Source organism: Macrobrachium nipponense, chromosome 1 (genome assembly GCF_015104395.2).
Source record: "Macrobrachium nipponense isolate FS-2020 chromosome 1, ASM1510439v2, whole genome shotgun sequence".
In the NCBI taxonomy this organism is placed as follows: domain Eukaryota; kingdom Metazoa; phylum Arthropoda; class Malacostraca; order Decapoda; family Palaemonidae; genus Macrobrachium; species Macrobrachium nipponense.
Window position 1 is genome coordinate 160,501,254 of NC_087200.1, and position 21,303 is coordinate 160,522,556.

The 21,303-nt window shown below is 34.4% G+C and overlaps 1 protein-coding gene across 1 annotated transcript in view; it reads left to right on the top strand.

The window, feature by feature from the left end:
* Positions 1-21,303, top strand: part of LOC135219790 (tyrosine-protein phosphatase Lar-like) — a 1,028,451-nt gene that overhangs the window by 896,263 nt on the left and 110,885 nt on the right. The window contains 4 exon segments of the mRNA XM_064256864.1: positions 691-886; positions 4,048-4,181; positions 4,289-4,439; positions 7,530-7,835. Coding sequence (XP_064112934.1) covers positions 691-886; positions 4,048-4,181; positions 4,289-4,439; positions 7,530-7,835 — 787 coding nt within the window.

The window sequence follows — 21,303 nt, forward strand, 5'->3', positions numbered from 1 at the left end:
TTTTTCTTATATTTTTGCATATAATGCATTTGTGTTTTCTACATGTGTAAGGATGAGCTGATAAAAACCTGCTGAATGTCACTTTACCCAAGAAGTGAATTTTGGCACTAAGTAGAAGGATGACAAAACTGTTTTTAGAATTATAAAGGACTAGCAACCTGATACTGAAAGGCTATTGATGATTTACAATATTTCCTTTGTTACCGCTGACAATAATGTGTATTACATTTCAGGTCGTAGTTTGTTTCTTTGTTTTATGTTAGGTTTGCATGTATGTCTGTGGTTAATAGGATTATGCAAAATGTTTTAAGTGTTCTTATGAAAATTTTTACAAAGTTTAACCTCATAACTGGCAACAAGTGATTATTATTTTATCCAGAGTCTCTTCTATATAATATACAGAATGTTTATAACAAAAAAATCAATACGTACTATATCATTCCTGTATTCACCATACTATTGATATTGTTTCATATATTCAACACAAGCTGTATAGTACAGTTACTGCTGAATTACAGTTGTAGTGAAATTATTTTCCTCTGTATGGTACATTTAAGCTAAAATTTTGTTTGTGCATTTAATTTTATGTATTTGCATTGCAGAGGTGATTTTTCATCTCATAAAAGATGACTTGCTAGAAACTTAGGTTTAGATGCAAGTATATAGTAAAACTTAAATTCATTTTTACAGGGCTATAAGTTGTACTACACCACCAACCCATCATTACCTATACAGTCCTGGAAGAGTCAGCATGTTCAGGACAATAAATTGACCACCATCAGTGATCTCACACCCCATACAATCTACACCATCCGAGTTCAGGCCTACACAGGCATAGGCCCTGGGCCACTTTCTGATCCTGTAAAAGTAAAGACTCAACAGGGAGGTAAGTAATCAGTATGGTTATTTTTGGGCTTGAGAAAGAATTCATATTTTTTATTTGCGATGCATAATTGTTTTCATTGAAAGTTGTTCCCTAGTGTTTTGTACAACTTTATGAATAAATACCAGAAATTTGGTTTAATATACCAGATGTTGCAATTGATAATATTGCATCTGCAAGTTCAAAGGCAGGATCATTTACAATTCTGAAATTATTATAATATTTTATTTCCCATTGTCATTTTGTGGAAGTTTCAAAGATGTCTTGGTTTTTATGATGATAAGATAGTTTAATTTAAGAAATCTCTTTGTATGCCTCAGTCACAAATAAAAGTCAAAACAAAAGGATGAACACTAAAAAAAAGAGAAATTTAGGAAACCCCATTGTATGCCGCAGTCACAAATAAAAGTCAAAAGGAAAAATGAACACTAAAAAAAGGAAAAAAGACATTAATTCATTGTCTGTAGCTGCATTGTACAGCTTTACAGATCTGTTGTGTGATTAGGGATGTCATTTAACAAAGAAGCAGGTGTTATAAGACCAGCATAAATTTTTAATTTCACTCAACAAGTAACACTTGACTTGTCCTTGCAAGTCTTATACGTACTGGGTGTAAGGGATTTCTGTCAAACTTGCAAGAAAGGTAGACTATCATGCATAAATGAAGGGAGATTGTCTATCAGTGTGTCTGTGTCTGTACTGCATTAAACTATTATACATAAATGTTTATGAAGGGAGATTGCTCTCTGTTTATTGAGCAGTGTCTTTCCCACTTACCTTGTCATCATATCTCCTACATAGTTAAAAGGATTTCATTCAAACTTGACACAAAGGAAGACCATCATGCACAGATAATGGTGAATCTAGAAATAATATTCTACAGTTTGCACAGCAAGAACACATGAATGCAAACATAGAGCTGAACACTAGATACTCAAAAGTGGGTGGAATTGGGAAATATGTATAAGGAATTATTACTGTAAATGTTGAGAATTTTCTCAATGATAACTCAGTTAGTTGGCGTACGCCTGCTGTTCTGGTCAAGGAAACACAATCCAAAGGAGACACCGACTTCAAACCAGCACAAATAGGTGATGGTTACACAATATACAAACATTTTCTAAGTTTTACTAGAAAAATAAACTACAATACAAAAACATAACCAAGCTATTTAAACTTACATTACTATGAAAACCATTAGCAAATTTACAGAAACATTATGTTAATCTAAACTATAGCTGGGCTTACAACCAAGAACGAACTGACAAGGAAAAAGGAAGAATTTCTGGAACACTTGGGGACAGCAATCAATAGACAAAAGTTACATTATTTCTGTTACAAAGTCACTGAAATCACAATTTGAACGAGCCTACAAGATTTATGTTACTCTGTGATGTCACATATCAACACAAGACTAAGAGAGACTGCGATCAAATTGATTTAAAAGGAAACACAATTAACTAGTGCCTCGTGGATGATCTAGCAAGTATCTGCCCAGGAAATCGGAACACACACAGGATATGTCTGTTCTATCTCGCAGCTAGAAGAAGAGTGGTGAGGGATGCTTTTTGATTTCACCAAAAATGCATCCTTTTCAGAAATCTCAAGTTTTAAACTACGTTACTGTACAAAAAAATTTTTAGTTCCACAACTCTAAGTAAATCAAAGGTGCAACGTACAGTACATTCCTCAAGAACAAAAGACATGTAATAAGTGAAATAATAATAGCATTTCCAAATTAGAACCAACATGTAAGTCTCCACATTAAGTCCTGCTCACCACATAATTACACTCGATACCATTTCTACTGGTATCTAAACTGACTAGATACGAGATTTTGTTGGCAAAATCCCTGCTGGTGATTTTGTTGACAGTAGAGTCTTTTTAAAGATGAAAATAATGTATTATGATCTTGAGATTTTATAGACAAAAATGCATTACCAAACTATGCCATTTGATATAAAAAGAAGATTCTGCAATCACCGTTTTCTTGCACATGGACTTTATTCACCCATGAGTTTGAAAGACCTTGAAGAAGTTAAGGAATACAGGCAGCCCTCGTTTAATGGCGGCATTGGTTAAAGGTTATCAACTGCAATTGTTCAGAATTTACTTGAACATTCACAGCACAATCAGTCATTCAGAGTTTTCAAGAAATGGCTCAAAGGCTTATCATACAAGTCAATATTAAGCAGAGTACTATAGGGTTTCCTCATTATGGTTGCTAGGTACTATATATACGGTACTAATACCACACTTAGCATCACCCAATTAATAGGAGTACAATGGTTCAGCACTTCCTAGCAGCACATTACTACTGCATAAGCGCAAAATTTTTCAGAAATGCGATCATCTAAGGTCATTAGTATTCTGAATCAAAGCTTGATTAATTAATCTTTTAAAAAAATATTATATTGGCAAAATATATACTGCACTGTGCTGTAGTATAGTTTTTACTCAAAAATATATCCCAATGCATAGTAAAATTAATTCTTCCCTTTTTCTCGTTATACCTGTATTTAATTACCTTCTGATATTTGTGATTGTGATTTCATAATTCTTTGTATGAAACGCTGAAAATTGGTTTATTAGAAAAATCAGTACTATACAGTAGAGAAAGGATTTGAAATTATTCAGAGGATTTAATCAATCTGCATTTGTACAGCCAGAAAAGCTCTTGATAAAAGATTGGGAAAAGCCTGGAATTTTTATAATGCTGTTCATGCTTTATTTTTTTTATTATACAACATTTTTAAATACATACATTTTGTCCCAACTTACTATTGGATTATGTTCCCTAACATCAGATTAAGATCAGAAAGGGCATAAATCAAGTAACTGCATGTAAAGAGTTTGGTATTAGGTATTTATACATTTACTAACTTGTCTTAATATCATTTTTTGTAATGCACATATATACATAATAAAACCAAGATATGTATAGGTGTGTTATTAAAATTTTTTTGTGTACATTGGAACAAAAGGACAATTTCTGAATTAGGTATTTGAAACAAACCCAGAAATCATCTCCTTGTTTACATTTCAATTTCTGATGTTTATTCACTACGTACTTTTGTTTCTTATAATTTGCACCACATAAGTTGAAAACATTTGTTGCAAGTTGCTTGAGATTTGTTTTTGAAGTTTATCTCTAATGCTTTCAGTGCCAAGCCAACCTACCAACTTACATCCCTCACGTGTGACTGCAACATCCATAGAACTTAGCTGGACTCGGCCATCGCATCAAGGAGAAAATATTATATCTTATGAACTCTACTGGAATGATACTAAAACACAGGTATGTCAAAAACTTGATCTCCCATAGTCACATATGAAGGTAGCGGTACTTATAGCACTTAAATGGAAGTCATGGCAATTCTGGTACATTTATTTACTTATTTGCAGGAAAAACAGCAGCGCAATATACCTGAGGGGGAGAGCTACGTTATAGAAAACCTGCACCCAAACACTATTTACCACTTCTGGTTAGCAGCTAGATCACAGCGAGGGGAAGGTGCTGAGACAGCACCAATGTCTGTTCGCACCGAACAGTACAGTGCGTAACTTTATCTATTTTTTCATAAAAACAGAATAACTCCAGAATGGCTTTCTTTCACTTACATTCAGTATTTTAGTCATCCATTCTTAGATAGTAAACTTTTATTTTCTGTTTACCTAATACCTGTAGTACAGAGGATTATATTTTCCCTTTTCTAATGAAATTTTTGTTGAAGATTTCACCACCGACTTGATTATTTTTATTCAGTGTAAACATGGAATGCTAAGTATTCATTAGTTTCAAGTTAGCAAAGTAGTGTTCACTATTTAGTAATAATGCACTGCAAATAATAGAATTTTATATTTTTTATTCTTTAAGAATTTTTAGTACGGTAAGTGCAGAAACAGTTTTATCCAGTCATTGAAGTGGATCATTCTCTTGCTTTTTTTATTTTTTTATTAAACTTAATTTTGAAAATTAACTCAAACTTTGATACATAAGTTTTATGCTATACAGTCGACCCCCACCTATTCGCGGTTCTGGATTCACAAACCTGACTATTCATGGATTTCTTTATGTAACATATATAAACATTAGTCATGGAAAATTTGCCTATGCATGGTATTTTTCAGAGAAATATTCACTAATTACTGTGTGTATTTTCTTATCATTTTCCTGAAAATGCACTTTTTGTGAGAAAATAGTTTAAATGTTCAGGTATAAGCATTTTTTAAAGTTATTTTTTTGCATTTCAATTATGATAATAGGCAGTTATGATCGTTTTTAGAGGGGTTTTAAGCATTCACAGATTTTAGCTATTTGTTGGTGGTTATGTTACACATCACCCTTGCACAAATACTGGGGTTGGTTGACTACATATTTGGCACAGTTTTCTGTGGTCAGTCACCACAAGCTGAATGTTAATATTAGGGTTACACAAATGAATGAAATTGAATGGATTTTAAGGTATTTTCCATGCAATAGTATTTAGATAATAGGAAATTTGGGTAGGCTGTAGAAGAGATTGCTACATTTTTAATAGTGGGTATGGTCATACTTATCTCTGTTGTTGGTGACATTTATATTTACTAATATTATTTGAGGTCATATATTCTGGTCATAGAATCTAAGGCAGGTGTTCTTAACGGGGTATCCATACCCTTAGGGGGTATGAGAACCAAATGCTGGGGGTATGGGACTTGATGTATATTTGCATATATTTGATTTTAATGTATCAGTATATACATGGATACATTTTGTGTATAAATAACTATATAAAGCTGCGTATAGATGCTTTTGATTTTCATGTATGTTCTATTGCTAGCCATTCATACTTAAACTAAGTATATTAAGTTATATTGCCAACTATGACTTAAGTTGATATTAGCAAAGGGGGTATGGAACCATACTGTGCAATTAATTGGAGGTCTGGAGTCATCAAAAGGTTAAGAACCCCTGATCTATGGGAAGCTTATGATCAATCAAATGCTACTTTTTATACTTTTTTCCATAAATAGGCTGGAATCCTTGTTGACAGTGTTCACACAGTACTGTATATCTGTTCTCATTTCTTGAGTTAAGCGATAATACTATTTTGATGACTTTAAAATCACATATTAGAATTTTTACTCTAAATGGGTTGCTGCTTGCAGTGCGCTGTACTACGTACACTGTAGGGTGAATTACCAATTTTCCACAGTACGTATTCCTATAGCCCCAGCTTGCCAGTGTTTAATTCCCCACTTAGTTGTCCAACTTCTTCAATGTTATATAATCTCCTTCAATATTTACTTCTCATCTAAAAGTAATTTTGTTGGATGAGCTATACAAAAGTCTAAGAGTGTTTTTAGTGGTCTTGAAAAACTAACTTATATACAATGTAATGGAGGTTAGGGTCGACTGCCAAGGAACTTACTTGATATTGCAAAATTGTTTTGAACAGAGAAGGAAGAATGATAGCCCTATTTAAAAATATTAGTACTTCCATGATTTTCTTTTAATGAGATATTACTTTTATATTTTTATATGATGAAGACTTTTTTAAAACTAATTTTATTTTAGGTCAAATGTTTTAGAGTGATGTAGTATATAATTTTAACTATAGTACTATTATATGCTAGCCTGATAATTGTTCACTTTTGAAGTTTGTTATATTACAATGAAATTACTGAAGGTAATTCAGAATACATTTAGCTACCAAAACCTGAACAAGCATGGAAATTTTAGCAGTAGTGTGTCTCTTGCACTGAATTATTCTTGCAGAGTTATACAAAGTCATTCTGTAATGTCTGAGTTTTTGATAGGTATCCTTTTTGGTAATACTAATTTCAAGTGCTGTAATTTCTATACACTTTGTAAAAATAACTTGTTTTTTGCTTTATAGAATGCTTTGTCATAATATACCAGTAAAAGCACATTATGTAGATTAATACAGCAGATAGCTTACAACACAAAAATGTAAGAAAATATTTGAAGTGTATTACGTATTGGTAAGTTTTGCAGGCATTGTCATTAATTCACCAAAATAATTAGCACTTGCAAATGCAAAACAGATTTGTAGTCCAACCACAAATCATATATATTAGGTATTACAGCCTAACATTTCGTACAGTAATAGCAAATCTTTAGCACTTTCAGAGTTGCATATTATAAGAGGGCATTTCAGTATACTGTACCATGTTCATTTATCTTTTGATATAACATTCAGAAACTTGCTGAAAATTATAATGGACAAATGGCAGTAGTGAATCTTTGAAATGGAGTTTATTTGAAATATCTTAATGTCGTGTGGTATCACTATAGTCTTGCTTTCATTTATTTGCATTATCTAAGTAAATGTGAAATTTCGTGATGTTAAATGCTTAATTACGCGATTTCTTTGCAAATGTACTCTTAATCCATAATGTCAATGGGTGCAATTATGCTCAGTCCATAATTTCAGTGGATATGTGTACTTTTTCATATAGTAGTTTATAAAGTTCATATAGTTTATGAAATGGTGTGTCCCCAACAATTCTAGTTCTTTCATTAGGGCTGTTGCATTGGCTTTAGTTACTAAGAATACATATATTTCAGTTGATGTAAAGCAATTATCAATTGAGAATAAAACTGATAATGCTAATAAGCATTGTATGGCAATCCCTACAGCCCCAGGTGCTCCCCCTAGTAACATTCATGCTGTCACGGAAGACTCAGAGAGCATCAGAGTGGATTGGGAACCTCCCCCTGAAGATAAGCAACACGGAGAGATTACCTACTACAAGCTTTTTTATGTGAACAACTCAAGACCAGATTCTGACGCATCAGTTGAAACCATTTCTGACCCCATCAAGCGTGAATATCTCATAACAAATCTGCAAAAATGGACAGAATATCGTGTGTGGATGTTGGCTGGAACCGTTGTAGGGGATGGTGTTAAATCTGATCCATTGCTAGTACGCACAGATGAAGATGGTACGTATGAGGAGGCATTTTCTGTGAGGTGATGAAATGTATTAAGTTTGTGCAGATAAAATTTACAGTCAGAATCAAGCAGCAATTTGAGTGATATTAGCTAATACTATCGGAATGATCATAGAAGGATTTGCTGACCAACTAGTATGATTATTTTTGCTTTAGTAATGAATTTGAATTGGCTAGGACTAAGTAGTCTTTAATATTATTCAATCTTTCTCTCATAGATAACTAAATGCTTTCCAGTACCTTGAAAAAATTGTCGTATCATTAGACATAAATGAACAGCAGATACATGCTCTAGTTACTAAGCAACCTATTACTACTGTATTTTTTATTATCCTTCTTCACCACTGCATGAGCACCATGCACATTCATAATGCACATAGATGATAATAGATTTTGAAATGGAAGCCATCATTGCTTAAACAGGCTTAACTAGTATATTGCAAAATACCTTTGTGGCTTGCTGTAGATTTGTGTATTAAGCCCAGAGGAAGTAGTTTCAGTCATTAGCAGGTTAATTCCCTCATAGGCTTAGAGTGGACTGTTAGCACTGATGGCTCATCAGACTCTCAACTGTATACACTGTTTTCTGTGCCCCATTTCTCCTCAGGACAACATCAAACATGAAAACTGTAAGGAAGGGCAAATGGAAGTTCTAGGTGACATACAATAACAGGAAATGTAGAGAAAATATAATACTAGATAGGTGCTGTTACAGGATGGTCTGAGTTAGGTTTATCATGTTCTCACTGTAATATTTTTTATTTTCTTACATAACTTAGTGTATATGTTTAAACTTGTGTTCAGTACATGTTTTAAACTTTTTTGTTTTTTTTTTTGTAAAATCAGACCAAAAGCATCTGCATTGCTAGCTGGGGATGATGGAGTTTCATCCTCCTTTGAATGGGATGGATGTTTAAGGCTGGGCTCCAAGGGGTCATTTATGCTTGACTGAATATGATTTGAATGCTAATGTAATTAAGCTATTCACGACATTAATACTGTAACTTCAAGGAAGACATTTGTTTCACTATAAACAGTTTTCTTTTTATCTTGAGTATATGCTTCTTGTAGATACAATTTTCATAGGAAATTCTGTATCTACACACAATATGGGTCACATCTCCAGTTAAATTATGTGACCTGTAAAAACTTAAAGATTACTGGCAAGTAGTTTTGCAATAGTCTTAACATTAATATTCTTTTTGCCAGCTGCACATACTTGCATTTGTGCGCACATAATTATCTGCACATGAAACGTTGCATGAGACACTTACAGATTTGATATTCCACACCACATTCATGGATGACCCAGTGAGTCCTTAAACACAATCCTGGCATTCTTAACATGTCAACAAAATGATTACCACTGTTATTTATTTGTAAAAACCAAACGTTTATGTTGTATAACTCAAATACTAGTTTTTATACTGTATTTAGATATTTATGTGGTTGTACACTTTTACCTTAAATTTAAGTCTGAAATTTTACCTTGGTTATTTGTATGAATGATGACATCTTGACACCAGTCTTTTCGTTATATGTTAAAATGTTTTATGTTATCACAGATTTTGAGTTTTCTTGTTGAGATATATATTTGAATTAAGAATGCCAGAATTCATACTAATCCAGACTCCATATATATCACAGTAGATGTTGTTCACTGCTTCAAACAAGAAAACTATCTGTACAACCTGCCATGAACCTGTATCAAACTAACACACTTGTTTCCCTGCCCCTTACAAGGATACATTAGTAAGTACAGTTGCTGCCTACATGAGGACAACCTTGCTCCACCCTACATCTTGAATGGTCCCTTTTACAACATTGTAGTAATATTCCAGCACAAGTACAGTTACAGTCATCTCCCAGATTAACTGAGCAGATTTATTAGCTTTTGGTTGATGACAAAATTATCCTACCAAAAAACCACCGATTCACTTGTCAGGTCCTGTGTTAGTCGTGATTTTTGCTCCCCAAAATTGCCCCTTCTTGAACATGGATAAACAAGTCCTTTTAACCTTTCTCCTGCTGTTAACCGTAAACACCGATGGCTCACAAACCTGAGAGACATAATACCTTCTGTTCCTCTGTGCTGTTTTGCCTTTCCAGATAAAAATCTCCATTTGTTTTCAGTGTTAAATGCTTAATAAAATATACACTTGAGGGAGATTAACCACGTATACTTCTTGAAATAATTCTCTTGTAAATATAAACACTTCTAAATTTAATGGTTATACTTTTGACATACTGATTGGTTAACCATTAACTGAGAGAAAAACATAGGTTACAAGCTGTAGTAACTCCATGTCAAGTGCATGTTACTAAGCAAGTCTAGTCAAGAGGTCACCTTACATTAACCTTATTTGTTTCCACCCTACAGCATACTCTAGTCATTTCTTAAGCTTTCATAAACAAACTTTATTATTGTATTTTTGATCTTCAAAAAATGCTTTGTTTTGATAGTTAGTGTCATGCAGTGAACTCTGCATGTCACTGTTGTCAAGGGAATGCAGAATATGATTTATGTCAGAGTAGCAGGCAAAAAACTTAATTTTAAAATCTCTAGTAGTCTATAACCTTTACCTTCACTCCTTTAACTTTAGCAGTGGTTTTCCTTAGTAATTAGTAGCATCTTATGTTTGACATTGTTTATACCGATATCAGCAGCCAGTAAATATTTCTGACTGCCTTATTTTGACATCATTACTAGCTCTTACCATTGCTGTAGGGTGGTATAGCTGTAAGCTATTGTGCGTATGGATCCCTGAGCACGGTGTAGCTAGTCTCTGTAGTGACTTTCAGTCATTATTATCCCAGTCTTTTCTAGTCTTTAGGTTGCTTTGTTTACTCTTTATGTTGCAGTTGCTTTACACTCACTGTTACATGCACCAGGCACCCACACTTGCTCTATCTACTCCATATCTGTCTGTCTATCTATCTCCTCAGTGCTTCCTTTTCTACCACTTTAAAATTATAGTTCCATCTTCCTTTAATGCATGCACTGTCTCTTTTCTTCTTATCTTAAACCTTTCTTCATCTTGTTAACACTGTAGCCAAATAATATGTTGGATGGTGTAAACAAACTTCAGGTGGGGGATGTTGGCAGGCTATTGATGGCATTGTTTCCATTTTTTCCTCTCTTGCCTTCCAAAATGACAGCTATTCCGCGGCGTAAGTATAAAAGGGTTTGTAATGCCTTGTAGATGTGGTGCTAGTAAGTGGTGTGGATTTTAATCCTTTTGAAGCAGATGTTTTTCGTTTCTTGTATATTTTTGTGGATTTTTCTTAGCTAATTTGCTTCCAGAAAAATTTCTTTTGTGCACTGGTTATACTGAGTAACCTCATTTTTTCTTTTTTCTGCATTTTTGCTATGAATAATATTTTCCCAGATTATTTTACTCCCCACATCAATATATATGGTCATCTTGTTAAAGATAAACATTTATTCAAATATTGTGTTATAAAGTAAATTCTTATTGTTATTGGTGTGTGAATATTACAGTACTCAATTTTTTTGTACTGAAATGATGAAATCTGATGAAAATGGTTATTCATGGCAAAATCTAAACACCAAGTTGTCTTAGTCGCATAGTTAGAGCTCAATGTTGATGCGAGTGAGGTGTGGTGAAATGTATTGCCTTTTCTCCTCCTCCTCCTACTCCTCTTCCTACCAAAAATGCTGTGTGTTGTTCCTCTCTATCCTTGCCGACCTTTCTCATCCTTTGATTACGTGCAAGAAAGGGGCTATATCTTTCTGCTCATATAGCATTTCCTTTACTGTAGTCAAAAAGTAAATTATGACACTTTCCCCCTAATCAACTTCAAATGTGCTGTTAGTTCTATAGAGGCAATGTAAGTATTTGTTGTGATTTTTCAAAGTACAGTTTCAGGTATTATGCCACCCCCCCTTGAGAATTTGGGTAATATAATCACCAGATTCCCTACCCCATGATGTCCAAAGTAATCCGCTGAAGGTGTTTTTGATAACGTTTTTGTCTCACTGATTGATGATTACCCCAAAGAACTAAGCTACTCTGGAGCATTGACATCAGGAGCATCAGGGATACAAGTGTTTATTTTTATATAGATATCGAAAGCTCTACGCTTAACCTAAGGGTCCTTCCCGGGTGTGGTGTGTCAAATAAAGTGCAAGTTACTATGAATGGTAACTGTCAATTTGATTAGATCATAACTGTTGTCAGAAATAGACAAGCAGAAATTTTAGGAATAAGTAATTTTTCATAATCAAGAATAAAACTAAATTATGGATATAAACTTGAACAAATCTTTAGATTGAAGTATAATATTTTATATGGCAGTGGCAACTAGGCTTCTTCTTTTGATTTTGATTATTCTAGTAAGTTTTTATCTTTAAAATTTCTAATGCTTTAACTGAAAACACACTGTTCTATGCTGTTTATCAAAAGTAATAGTAAATTTATTCTTACTACAGTTGGTAAAGTTTCAAGTAAAACACACAGCAAGGTTGCAGAATTCTTTATACTTTTTATGGTTTTGTGCATTTGTGTTAAAATATTAAATGATTGGTGTTCTCCTTAAAGATTTGCACTGTCTACCTGTATATGGGTGGAATTCAATAGCACTCCCCGATTTAATTTATCGGAAAAACTTTCTTTGCTTTAGCATTGAAATTTTTATCCATAAGAAGACATAAAATATGAATTATTCATGGACTAGTCTTTGTTTTCTTTTCGAAGTAATCATTATCTCATTGACTTAAATGGTCCCTTTTTCTTTTCATAAATGTAGTAAAGGTAATCTATAAATGTATATAAAGCTGCCAATTTTACAGAGATCTTAGTATTGCTTAATTTGGTTGTAGTACATAATGTAAGGAGCAAGTTGGTGACTTTCTTTGTCCCGTGCTTCATCCTTTCTTTTTTAAGATTTAAAAAAATAAATGTCCTCTGATACTACCCATCATCAAACCAGATATGTATACTACAGTGTACTATTGCTCACAAGACTTTCTATTTGTAGAAAGATGATGGTATGAATGCTACATCCCCTCAGTGCCATCAGTGGACCTTACACAGTGCACTGTTACTAAGGGTGTTCATACATCCTTAGCAGCACCCATGTTTTAGCTCAGAATTTTACTTTCATTACTGCTCCTTTCTTCAGTCTTGCTGTCCAACTTCTCTAATTATTACTTCTTAGTAGTACATCAGGTCATTTCCTGTCCAACCACTCCAACACCCATGTTTCACTTACTTTAGCACTGAATGGGTGGGTGAAGTTGCCCCAGTGCTTGGCTTTTTAGCCTAAACTCTGTGAATTCAGTCCATTATTGCTGTGTACTTTAGCTCTTGTTATGCCATTACACTCTCAGTGGAGGCCATCAACTTTCCAAGTTCTTTTGGTTTGCAGAAAATGAAAATGTCATTTTGAAGTCATGTTATCCTTTTTCCATAAATTGGTAATGGTGATGTAGACCATTTGATGTTATCCAGTCTAGGCATGTTCCTCCAGATCTATTTCAAGAGGGAATGCCCATTAGCTCCATTCATGTTTGATGAGCATTAACATTTGCATTTTGTTGAGATGACATGCTGTCAGACTGCCTATATTGAAAGGCTTTCCTTCATTCCTTATAATGCACCTTAAAACTATGAAATAGTCTTTTTGGCAGTGCTTATTATCCTGATGGTCATAAATTTAAGAAAGGTTATAGTGTTACAGTACTTTGAAGCTCCATACAGAATTAACTTTAGATTTTATGAATTATACTGCTGTTTTTAAATATAATATCCAATTTAGATTTAAGTATATATATATATTATATACTTTTAGGGCATAGTTTTTCTCTAATACAATTTTCGTTAAAAGCAATTGCTTTAGTGGCATCAATAAGTTTTTCTTGCAGGTATCTTCATACCGACGAAGTTTTTCCGATTCTCGTTCGTCAATTTTCTGGTGAAATATACGCAGACTTCCTTCTTCCATTATTGAATTTGTCACGACAGCTGTTTCGCCATTATGGCATTATCAAGCGACTACTGACTTACAATCTGACCTTTCGGCCTATTTATCTCATCGTGTGGGAGGTATGACCTCGAGGTATGGGTACTGGTTAGTCTAGGGATTAACAGCTTAAGGGCGTTGTTTTAGTTACAAAGAATATAAGGACATATGTACTGCGACAATAAGAGTGAAAGTTTAAACAGTGGGTTAAATAAATATTCAAAATACAATGCCCATGTGCTAGAGTTTCCTTAAATGTATGTTTTAAAATTTAATATGTTACATGTTGGTTTTAGATAAAAATTACAAAATTACATACAGGAATGAAAATGAATATAGAAATCTAAATACGGGAGTACAAATATATGTATAATATTTTATAGCATGCATAAAGGTACAAGAGATAATTTCTGTTTATACATAAATGTGTATGATTTAAATTTGAGTGTGTGTGTGTGTGTGTGTGTATGTCCAAAATGGTCTACGTTGGTTAACGGTTGCTGATTCGTGCTTGGGCGGGGTCTCAGCGACCTGAGTAAGGATGTTACTTGACTTTCGCTGGCGCTGGGTCTTCTACATGCCTTCCAAGGGGCGCGATGTTCTCGGTGGATTGGGGCGCGCTGTCTGGTCCTCTGTTGGCTTGGGTATTCCTTCTCCTGCTGGAGGGGAGTATATGGTCCGATTCTTGTTGGACGTTCAAGGTCGGCTTCTGAATAGCGATGCTCACTGCTTCCGTTATTAAGAGGCGACCGTAGTTGTCTTCTCTGTGTACGACCTGGGCCTTCTTATATATATATATATATATATATATATATATATATATATATATATATATATATATATATATATATATATATATATATATATATGTGTGTGTGTGTGTGTGTGTGTGTGTGTGTGTGTGTGTGTGTGGTGTGTGTGTGTATACAGGCAGGTCCCCAGTCCCCGGGTTACAATGGGTTCGGCTTATGGCGTTCCGAGGTTTAAGGCGCTTTTGCAGTTATATTTCTCAGAAATTATTCCAGGGTTACGACGCATGTTCCAGGGTTACACCACTACACGCTGATCTACCAGAAGAAATATGACACCAAAAATGCAAAAATAACTCCATATATGAAGGTTTTTTGATGAAAAAGCAAGAAGAATACAGTTTACATAGTTTTGAATATACCCAAAGCATTAAAAGTAGGTTTTCTTAGGCTTTTTTATAATGTTCCGGCTTACGACGCATCTAAAGAACGGAACCCCCGTCGTAACCCGCGGACTCTCTGTATATGTATACATTATATATATATAATGTATAACTGAATCACGAAAGTTAAGAATGTGATAAATCCATAAATAAAGATATATGCCACGAAGGAAAAATAAACGAAGGAGTAACTGCGAGACCTTTCGACGTTTCCACGTCCTTTACTGAGCAGAACTGACATACATGAGGCAAAAGACAAAACAAGAGGATTCGTATAACTGACAGATAGGGATTATAAAGAGATTAGTACCTAGAATCCGACACACCTGGAAGATGAGTAACCTTCCCAAACAAGCATAAACAATGGGTGTGATTAAAACTTTAAGATAACCATCTCAGATACAAGGACAAGACAATTAAAGAATTATAGGTGACAGCTGTTCAGAGCTTTGTTAAACAAAACCATATTCACAATACATATTCACAATACAGGTTAGACATACATTACAACGAAGATAACTCTAAGGCAACTCATTTTTACTTAAGTCAGTAATTATATCTTTGAGGTCATTCTTAAACATGTTACAAATACAAGGGTCTAAATGAAAAAGGCCACGACATACATTGAAATTACAATGAAAAGTAAGTTGATATTAAAGCAGATTCTAAAGATTCGTGATAAGACATCTTCTTGACCTTGCAATTACTTGAACTACCAAGCCAATTTATTCGGTGGTTGTTTTCACTTAAATGAATGAATATGCATTAGATGTTGCCCAGTTTTTGTTACAGAATATTTTATGCTGGCTTTAGCCTTACTTCTAGTGTAAGTAACAGCAGAAGAACAGAAGAAAATTTTAAGAAAAATTCTCAGTTTGCCTTATTTTAAAAAACGGATTTTCAAACCATTAAATCATGTTAAAAGCTTTTAATGTCAACCTTGTTTTTTTCCTATAATAACACACTAAAAGGAATGTGAATAAAAAATAGCCCCAGAGAAAGCAACAACATAATATACAAAATTCCATGTATGGATTGTCCCTCATTTTATCTCGGACAGTCTAGCAAGGGCCTAGAAGTAAGACTGAGCCAGCATAAATATTCTGTAAAAACTGGGCAAATATCTAATGCAATATTCATTCATTTAAGTGAAAACAACCACCGAATAAATTGGCTTGGTAGTTCAGTAATTGCAAGGTCAAGAGATGTCTTATCACGAAATCTTTTAGAATCTGCTTTAATACAACTTACTTTTCATTGTAATTTCAATGTAAGTCATGGCCTTTTTCATTTAGACTCGCATTTGTAACAAGTTTAAGAATGACCTCAAAGATATAATTACTGACTTAAGTAAAAATGAGTTGCCTTAGAGTTATCTTCGTTGTAATGTATGTCTAACTTGTATTGTGAATATTTATTGTGCATATGGTTTTGTTTAACAAAGTTCTGAACAGCTGTCACCTATAATTCTTTAATTGTCTTGTCCTTGTATCTGAGATGGTTATCTGAAACTTTTAATCACACCCATTGTTTATGCTTATTTGGGAAGGTTACACATCTTCCAGGTGTGTCGGATTCTAGGTACTAATCTCGCAGTTACTCCTTCGTTTATTTTTCCTTCATGGCCTATATCTTTATTTATTATATATATATATATATATATATATATATATATATATATATATATATATATATATATATCATATATATATATATATATATCTATACATATATATATATATATATATATATATATATATATATATATATATATATATATATATATATATATATATATATATATATATATGTATGATATATATATATATATATATATATATATATTATATATATATACATATATATATATATATACATATATATATATATATATATATATATATAAATATATATATATATATATATATATATATACATATATGTATATATATATACATACATACAGGCAGTGCCCGGGATACGACTGGTCTCGGCTTACGACGTTCCGAGGTTACGACGCTTTTCAATTACATTCATCAGAAATTATTTCCAGGGTCACGACGGGCAGTGTTCCAGGTTACGACGCATGTTCCAGAGTTACGACGCCACAAACGCTGATCTGGCAGAAGAAATATGACACCAAAAATGCAAAATAATCAATATTTAAAGGTTTTTTTATGAAAAATGCAATAAGAATGCAGTTTACATAGTTTTGAATGCACCTAAAACATTAAAAGTAAGGTTTTCTTAGAATTTTTGACAATGTTCCGGCTTTTGACAATTTTCAGCTTACGATGCGTCTCAAGAACGGAATCACCCCGTCGTAACCTGGGGACTGCCTGTATATATATGTGTGTGTGTGTGTGGTGTGTGTGTATACATGATATATATATATATATATATCTATATATATATATATATATATATATATATATATATATATATATATATATATATACAGGCGGTCCCCAGGTTACGACGGTCCGGCTTACGACGTTCCGAGGTTACGACGCTTTTTCTTAAATATTCATTGAAAAATCCGCCCTGGGTTACAACGCTTGTTCCAAGGTTACGATGCTGACGCTTCCGACGCTCCGAGTTAACGACGCTTTTAAAAAACGCATACTATGATAAGAATCCTTTATAGATTAGCACAGTATATTGTAATAAAAATAAGTTTTTGGTTCTAGATTACAACAAAAAATTTTGAGGCTATGATGATTGTTCGACACTTTTTATTGTCGTATTTTTAAACTTTTTTAGTGAACCCCTCCATATGCGGAAACTAGTTTCGAGGGCGAATGAATAACCTAGGCTTGGGGATGCGCACAGTTTGATAACAGTTCCAAAAGCTGCAAAACTAATGAAAAAATTCATTGCTTGTTTCCAGTACTATACATAATTAACAAAACTAAGTTTCTGGTTAGATTACAACGCAAATTCCAAGGTTACGATGGTTTTTTATGCCTTTTTTTTAACGATACCTCATACGCAGAACTAGTTCTGAGTGGAGGGCGCATAAATTAATTTGACTGCTATTAAACTGTATGGTAACCATAGTCAAGGATAAGGAAACGCATTCTCAACAAGTATATATTCCTTTAATACAAAACAGCAAAATAATATCATTGAAACATTATTTCACTTAAAGAATCCATTTATACTTTACTTAGACTTGGATATAAAAACCATAGTTTCTCTCTCTCTCTCTCTCTCTCTCTCTCTCTCTCTCTCTCTCTCTCTCTCTCTCTCTTTTGTATTTTCCGACGAAAATAATCACTAATTAGTGTATTTTGATGTTTATTTTCATGACTAAATACATTTTTATAATACAGAAATGATTTACTAATTTTCAAATATTAATTTTCATTAATACTGTATAAGTAAGTTTGTTTAATAAGTTGAAATGATATCACATAATAAAAATAATAATTCTCTCTCTCTCTCTCTCTGTATCAGTTTCTGTCGTAGGGTATCTTTTTATGATGCAGGTTACGAGCCCACACCAAACCCTCCCCATTTATCCGGGCTTGGGACCGGCATGGCAATAAGTAGCCATGGCTGATACAGTTGGGGTTGCGAACATTGGGAGATGTGAGCTTCACCATGGTCCTGAGGATACTAATGAGGCCCGAGCCAGGGTGGCCATGGACCTTGGTCCCTTACTTCGAACTGGCTCATATGATGCTTTCCTCCCAAACCCCCAAGACATTGGTGGGAGGAGGTTGGTGGAAGATGGTCACAGAGGTGCCTCACCAGAAGGGGAGTCGGCCACCCTTCAACACAAAAGAAAGTTGTCGAGTTGGATGTCTAAATGCGAGAACAATGTATATGACAGGAAGATCAAGTTTAGTGGCACAGGAAATCAAGAGATACAACTTGGAAATTGCTGGATTGAGTGAAACTAGGTGGCTTGGGTGTGGGAAAGTAAGAATAGAGGATGTGTTGTTCATCTATTCTGGTAAAGACCAGGGAGAACATGAGAGAGGTGTAGCAATTGCTTTGAGTAAGAAAGCTGAAAAAATGTTGGAGCATTATGAATGTATTGATGAGAGAATAGTCACTTGCAGGTTGCGAGGTAAATATACAAACATCGCTGTTATAGGCAGGTGTATGCCCCTACTGAAGAGAGTGGAGAAGAAGAGAAGGAATGAATTTTTATGAAAAGCTAACTGGAGTTATACAGAGGGTTAGAAGACATGATATGTTTGTTACTGATGGGGGATTTTAACGCTAAAGTAGGAAGAGAGTATGATGGCTTTCAGGAACAATTGGAAAATTTGGAATTGGAGCTAGAAATGATAATGGGAGAAGACTCCTAGAGCTATGTGGTGCATCTGGGTTATCTATAACAAACACATATTTCAACCATAAATTAGAGCACAAAACTACATGGGTGTCGCCAAATGGACTGGTACAAAATTTGATAGATTATGTTATTGTAAATCAGAAATGGAAGAAGTCTATATTAGACACCAGAACTTTTAGGGGCTGCCGTGTTCCTTCTGACCACAAACTCGTAATATCCAAGATTAGAATAAAGTTACAGGCCAATCAAGAAAAAAAGGAGAACTATAAAGTTTGATGTGGATAAGTTGAGAAATGAAAGAGTTAAAACAACAGTATGAGGTGAAGGTAGGAGGCAAATTTGCGGCATTAATTGGTATGGAAAATATGGATATGGATTCAGAGGAATCCTGGGCAATATTAAGTTCAGATACTAAGGACGTAGCAACAGAGGTGCTAGGTTATAAGAGAAGTAACAGCAAACCTTGGTTTAGTGATGAAGCAAAAAGTTTTAAGTGAAGAGCAACAAAGGTTGAGAGTTCAAATGGACGATGAACAAGACCTAGAGAAGAAACAACAACTAAAAGACGAAGAAATAGAAAGCTGAGAGAACTAAGTGATAGGATGAAGCATGACCAAAACATGTTTTGGAAAGAAAGAGCTACCGAAGTTGAAGAAGCTATGGAAATTGGCGAGAGCAGGGCTATGTTTGCAGCTGTGAGATTCTTGAGGAACGCAAGCCAGAAAAAGTTTGGAGGGAGTAGATGGCATGTTGGATGAAGATGGAACTTGGTCACAGACGAAATGGAGAAAAAGGAATCTGTTTGCAAGGTATTTTGAAAGACTCCTAAATGTTGATACTACCGGTAGGGATGAGTGCATTGCAGATTTAAACGAGGCCCTGGAGGTACAAGAAGAAGACATTAGTGCAGAAGAGGTGAAAGAGGCCTTAAAATCTGTAAAAAATGGAAAAAACTGCTGGCGTGTGCGGGATAACTGCAGAGATGCTAAAAGCAGGAGGACGAAGGATGATAGAGGCATTAAGAGTTGTTTTTAGCATAGTTTGGAGAACAGAGGTGGTACCAAGTGATTGGAAAAAGGCAATTATGATACCAATATATAAAAAAAATAAGGGAAGCAAAAGGGAGTGTGGTAACTATCGGGGCATAAGTTTACTGTCAGTCCCAGGGAAGTATTCATGAGAGTAATACTTAACAGAATAAGACCTATAGTAGAAGAGAAAACTTAGAGAACAGCAGTGTGGTTTTAGAAGTGGAAGGTCAACAGTGGATCAAAATTTTCACCTTAAGACAGATAATTGAGAAGAGATGGGAGTATGCAAAGCCAATATTCTGTGCTTTTATAGACTTGGAGAAAGCGTATGATTCAGTATGGAGAGATGGAATGTGGAGAGTGGCAGAACACTATGGTATACCACTGAAAGTGATAAGGATACTAAAGAACTGGTACCAAGGAGTGTGCAGCTGTGTACAGCTGGATGGACAGCAAAGTGAATGGTTCCCAGTTGGAAGTGGGCTAAGGACAGGGATGTGTTATGTCACCCACCTTGTTTAATGTATATATTGACCATATTAATGAGAAGAGTGATGGAGATGAAAAACAGAGGGGCTAGTATTGGTGGAGAAGTTTTTATGGATTTGGACTTTGCTGATGATGTTGCGTTGGTTGCTGATACGTGGCTGGTGCTGTAGGTATGGTAATGGAGGATGGAGACAGAGACACAGAATTTTGGCTTGAACATCAGCACAAAGAAGAGCGAGATCATGGTTGTGAGTAAGGATGATGATTGGGTGCACATGGAGGATATGACAATCAGAGGACAGGAACTCAAGCAAGTTGAGAAGTTTGTTTACTTTGGGAAGTGTGGTAACAGCAGACGGGAGGCAAATTGAAGATATACAAGAAGAAAACTAGGAGCAGCAAGAGCTTTTGAGGTTCTGAGAAAAAACGTTTGGTCGAGGCATGAAATCAGCT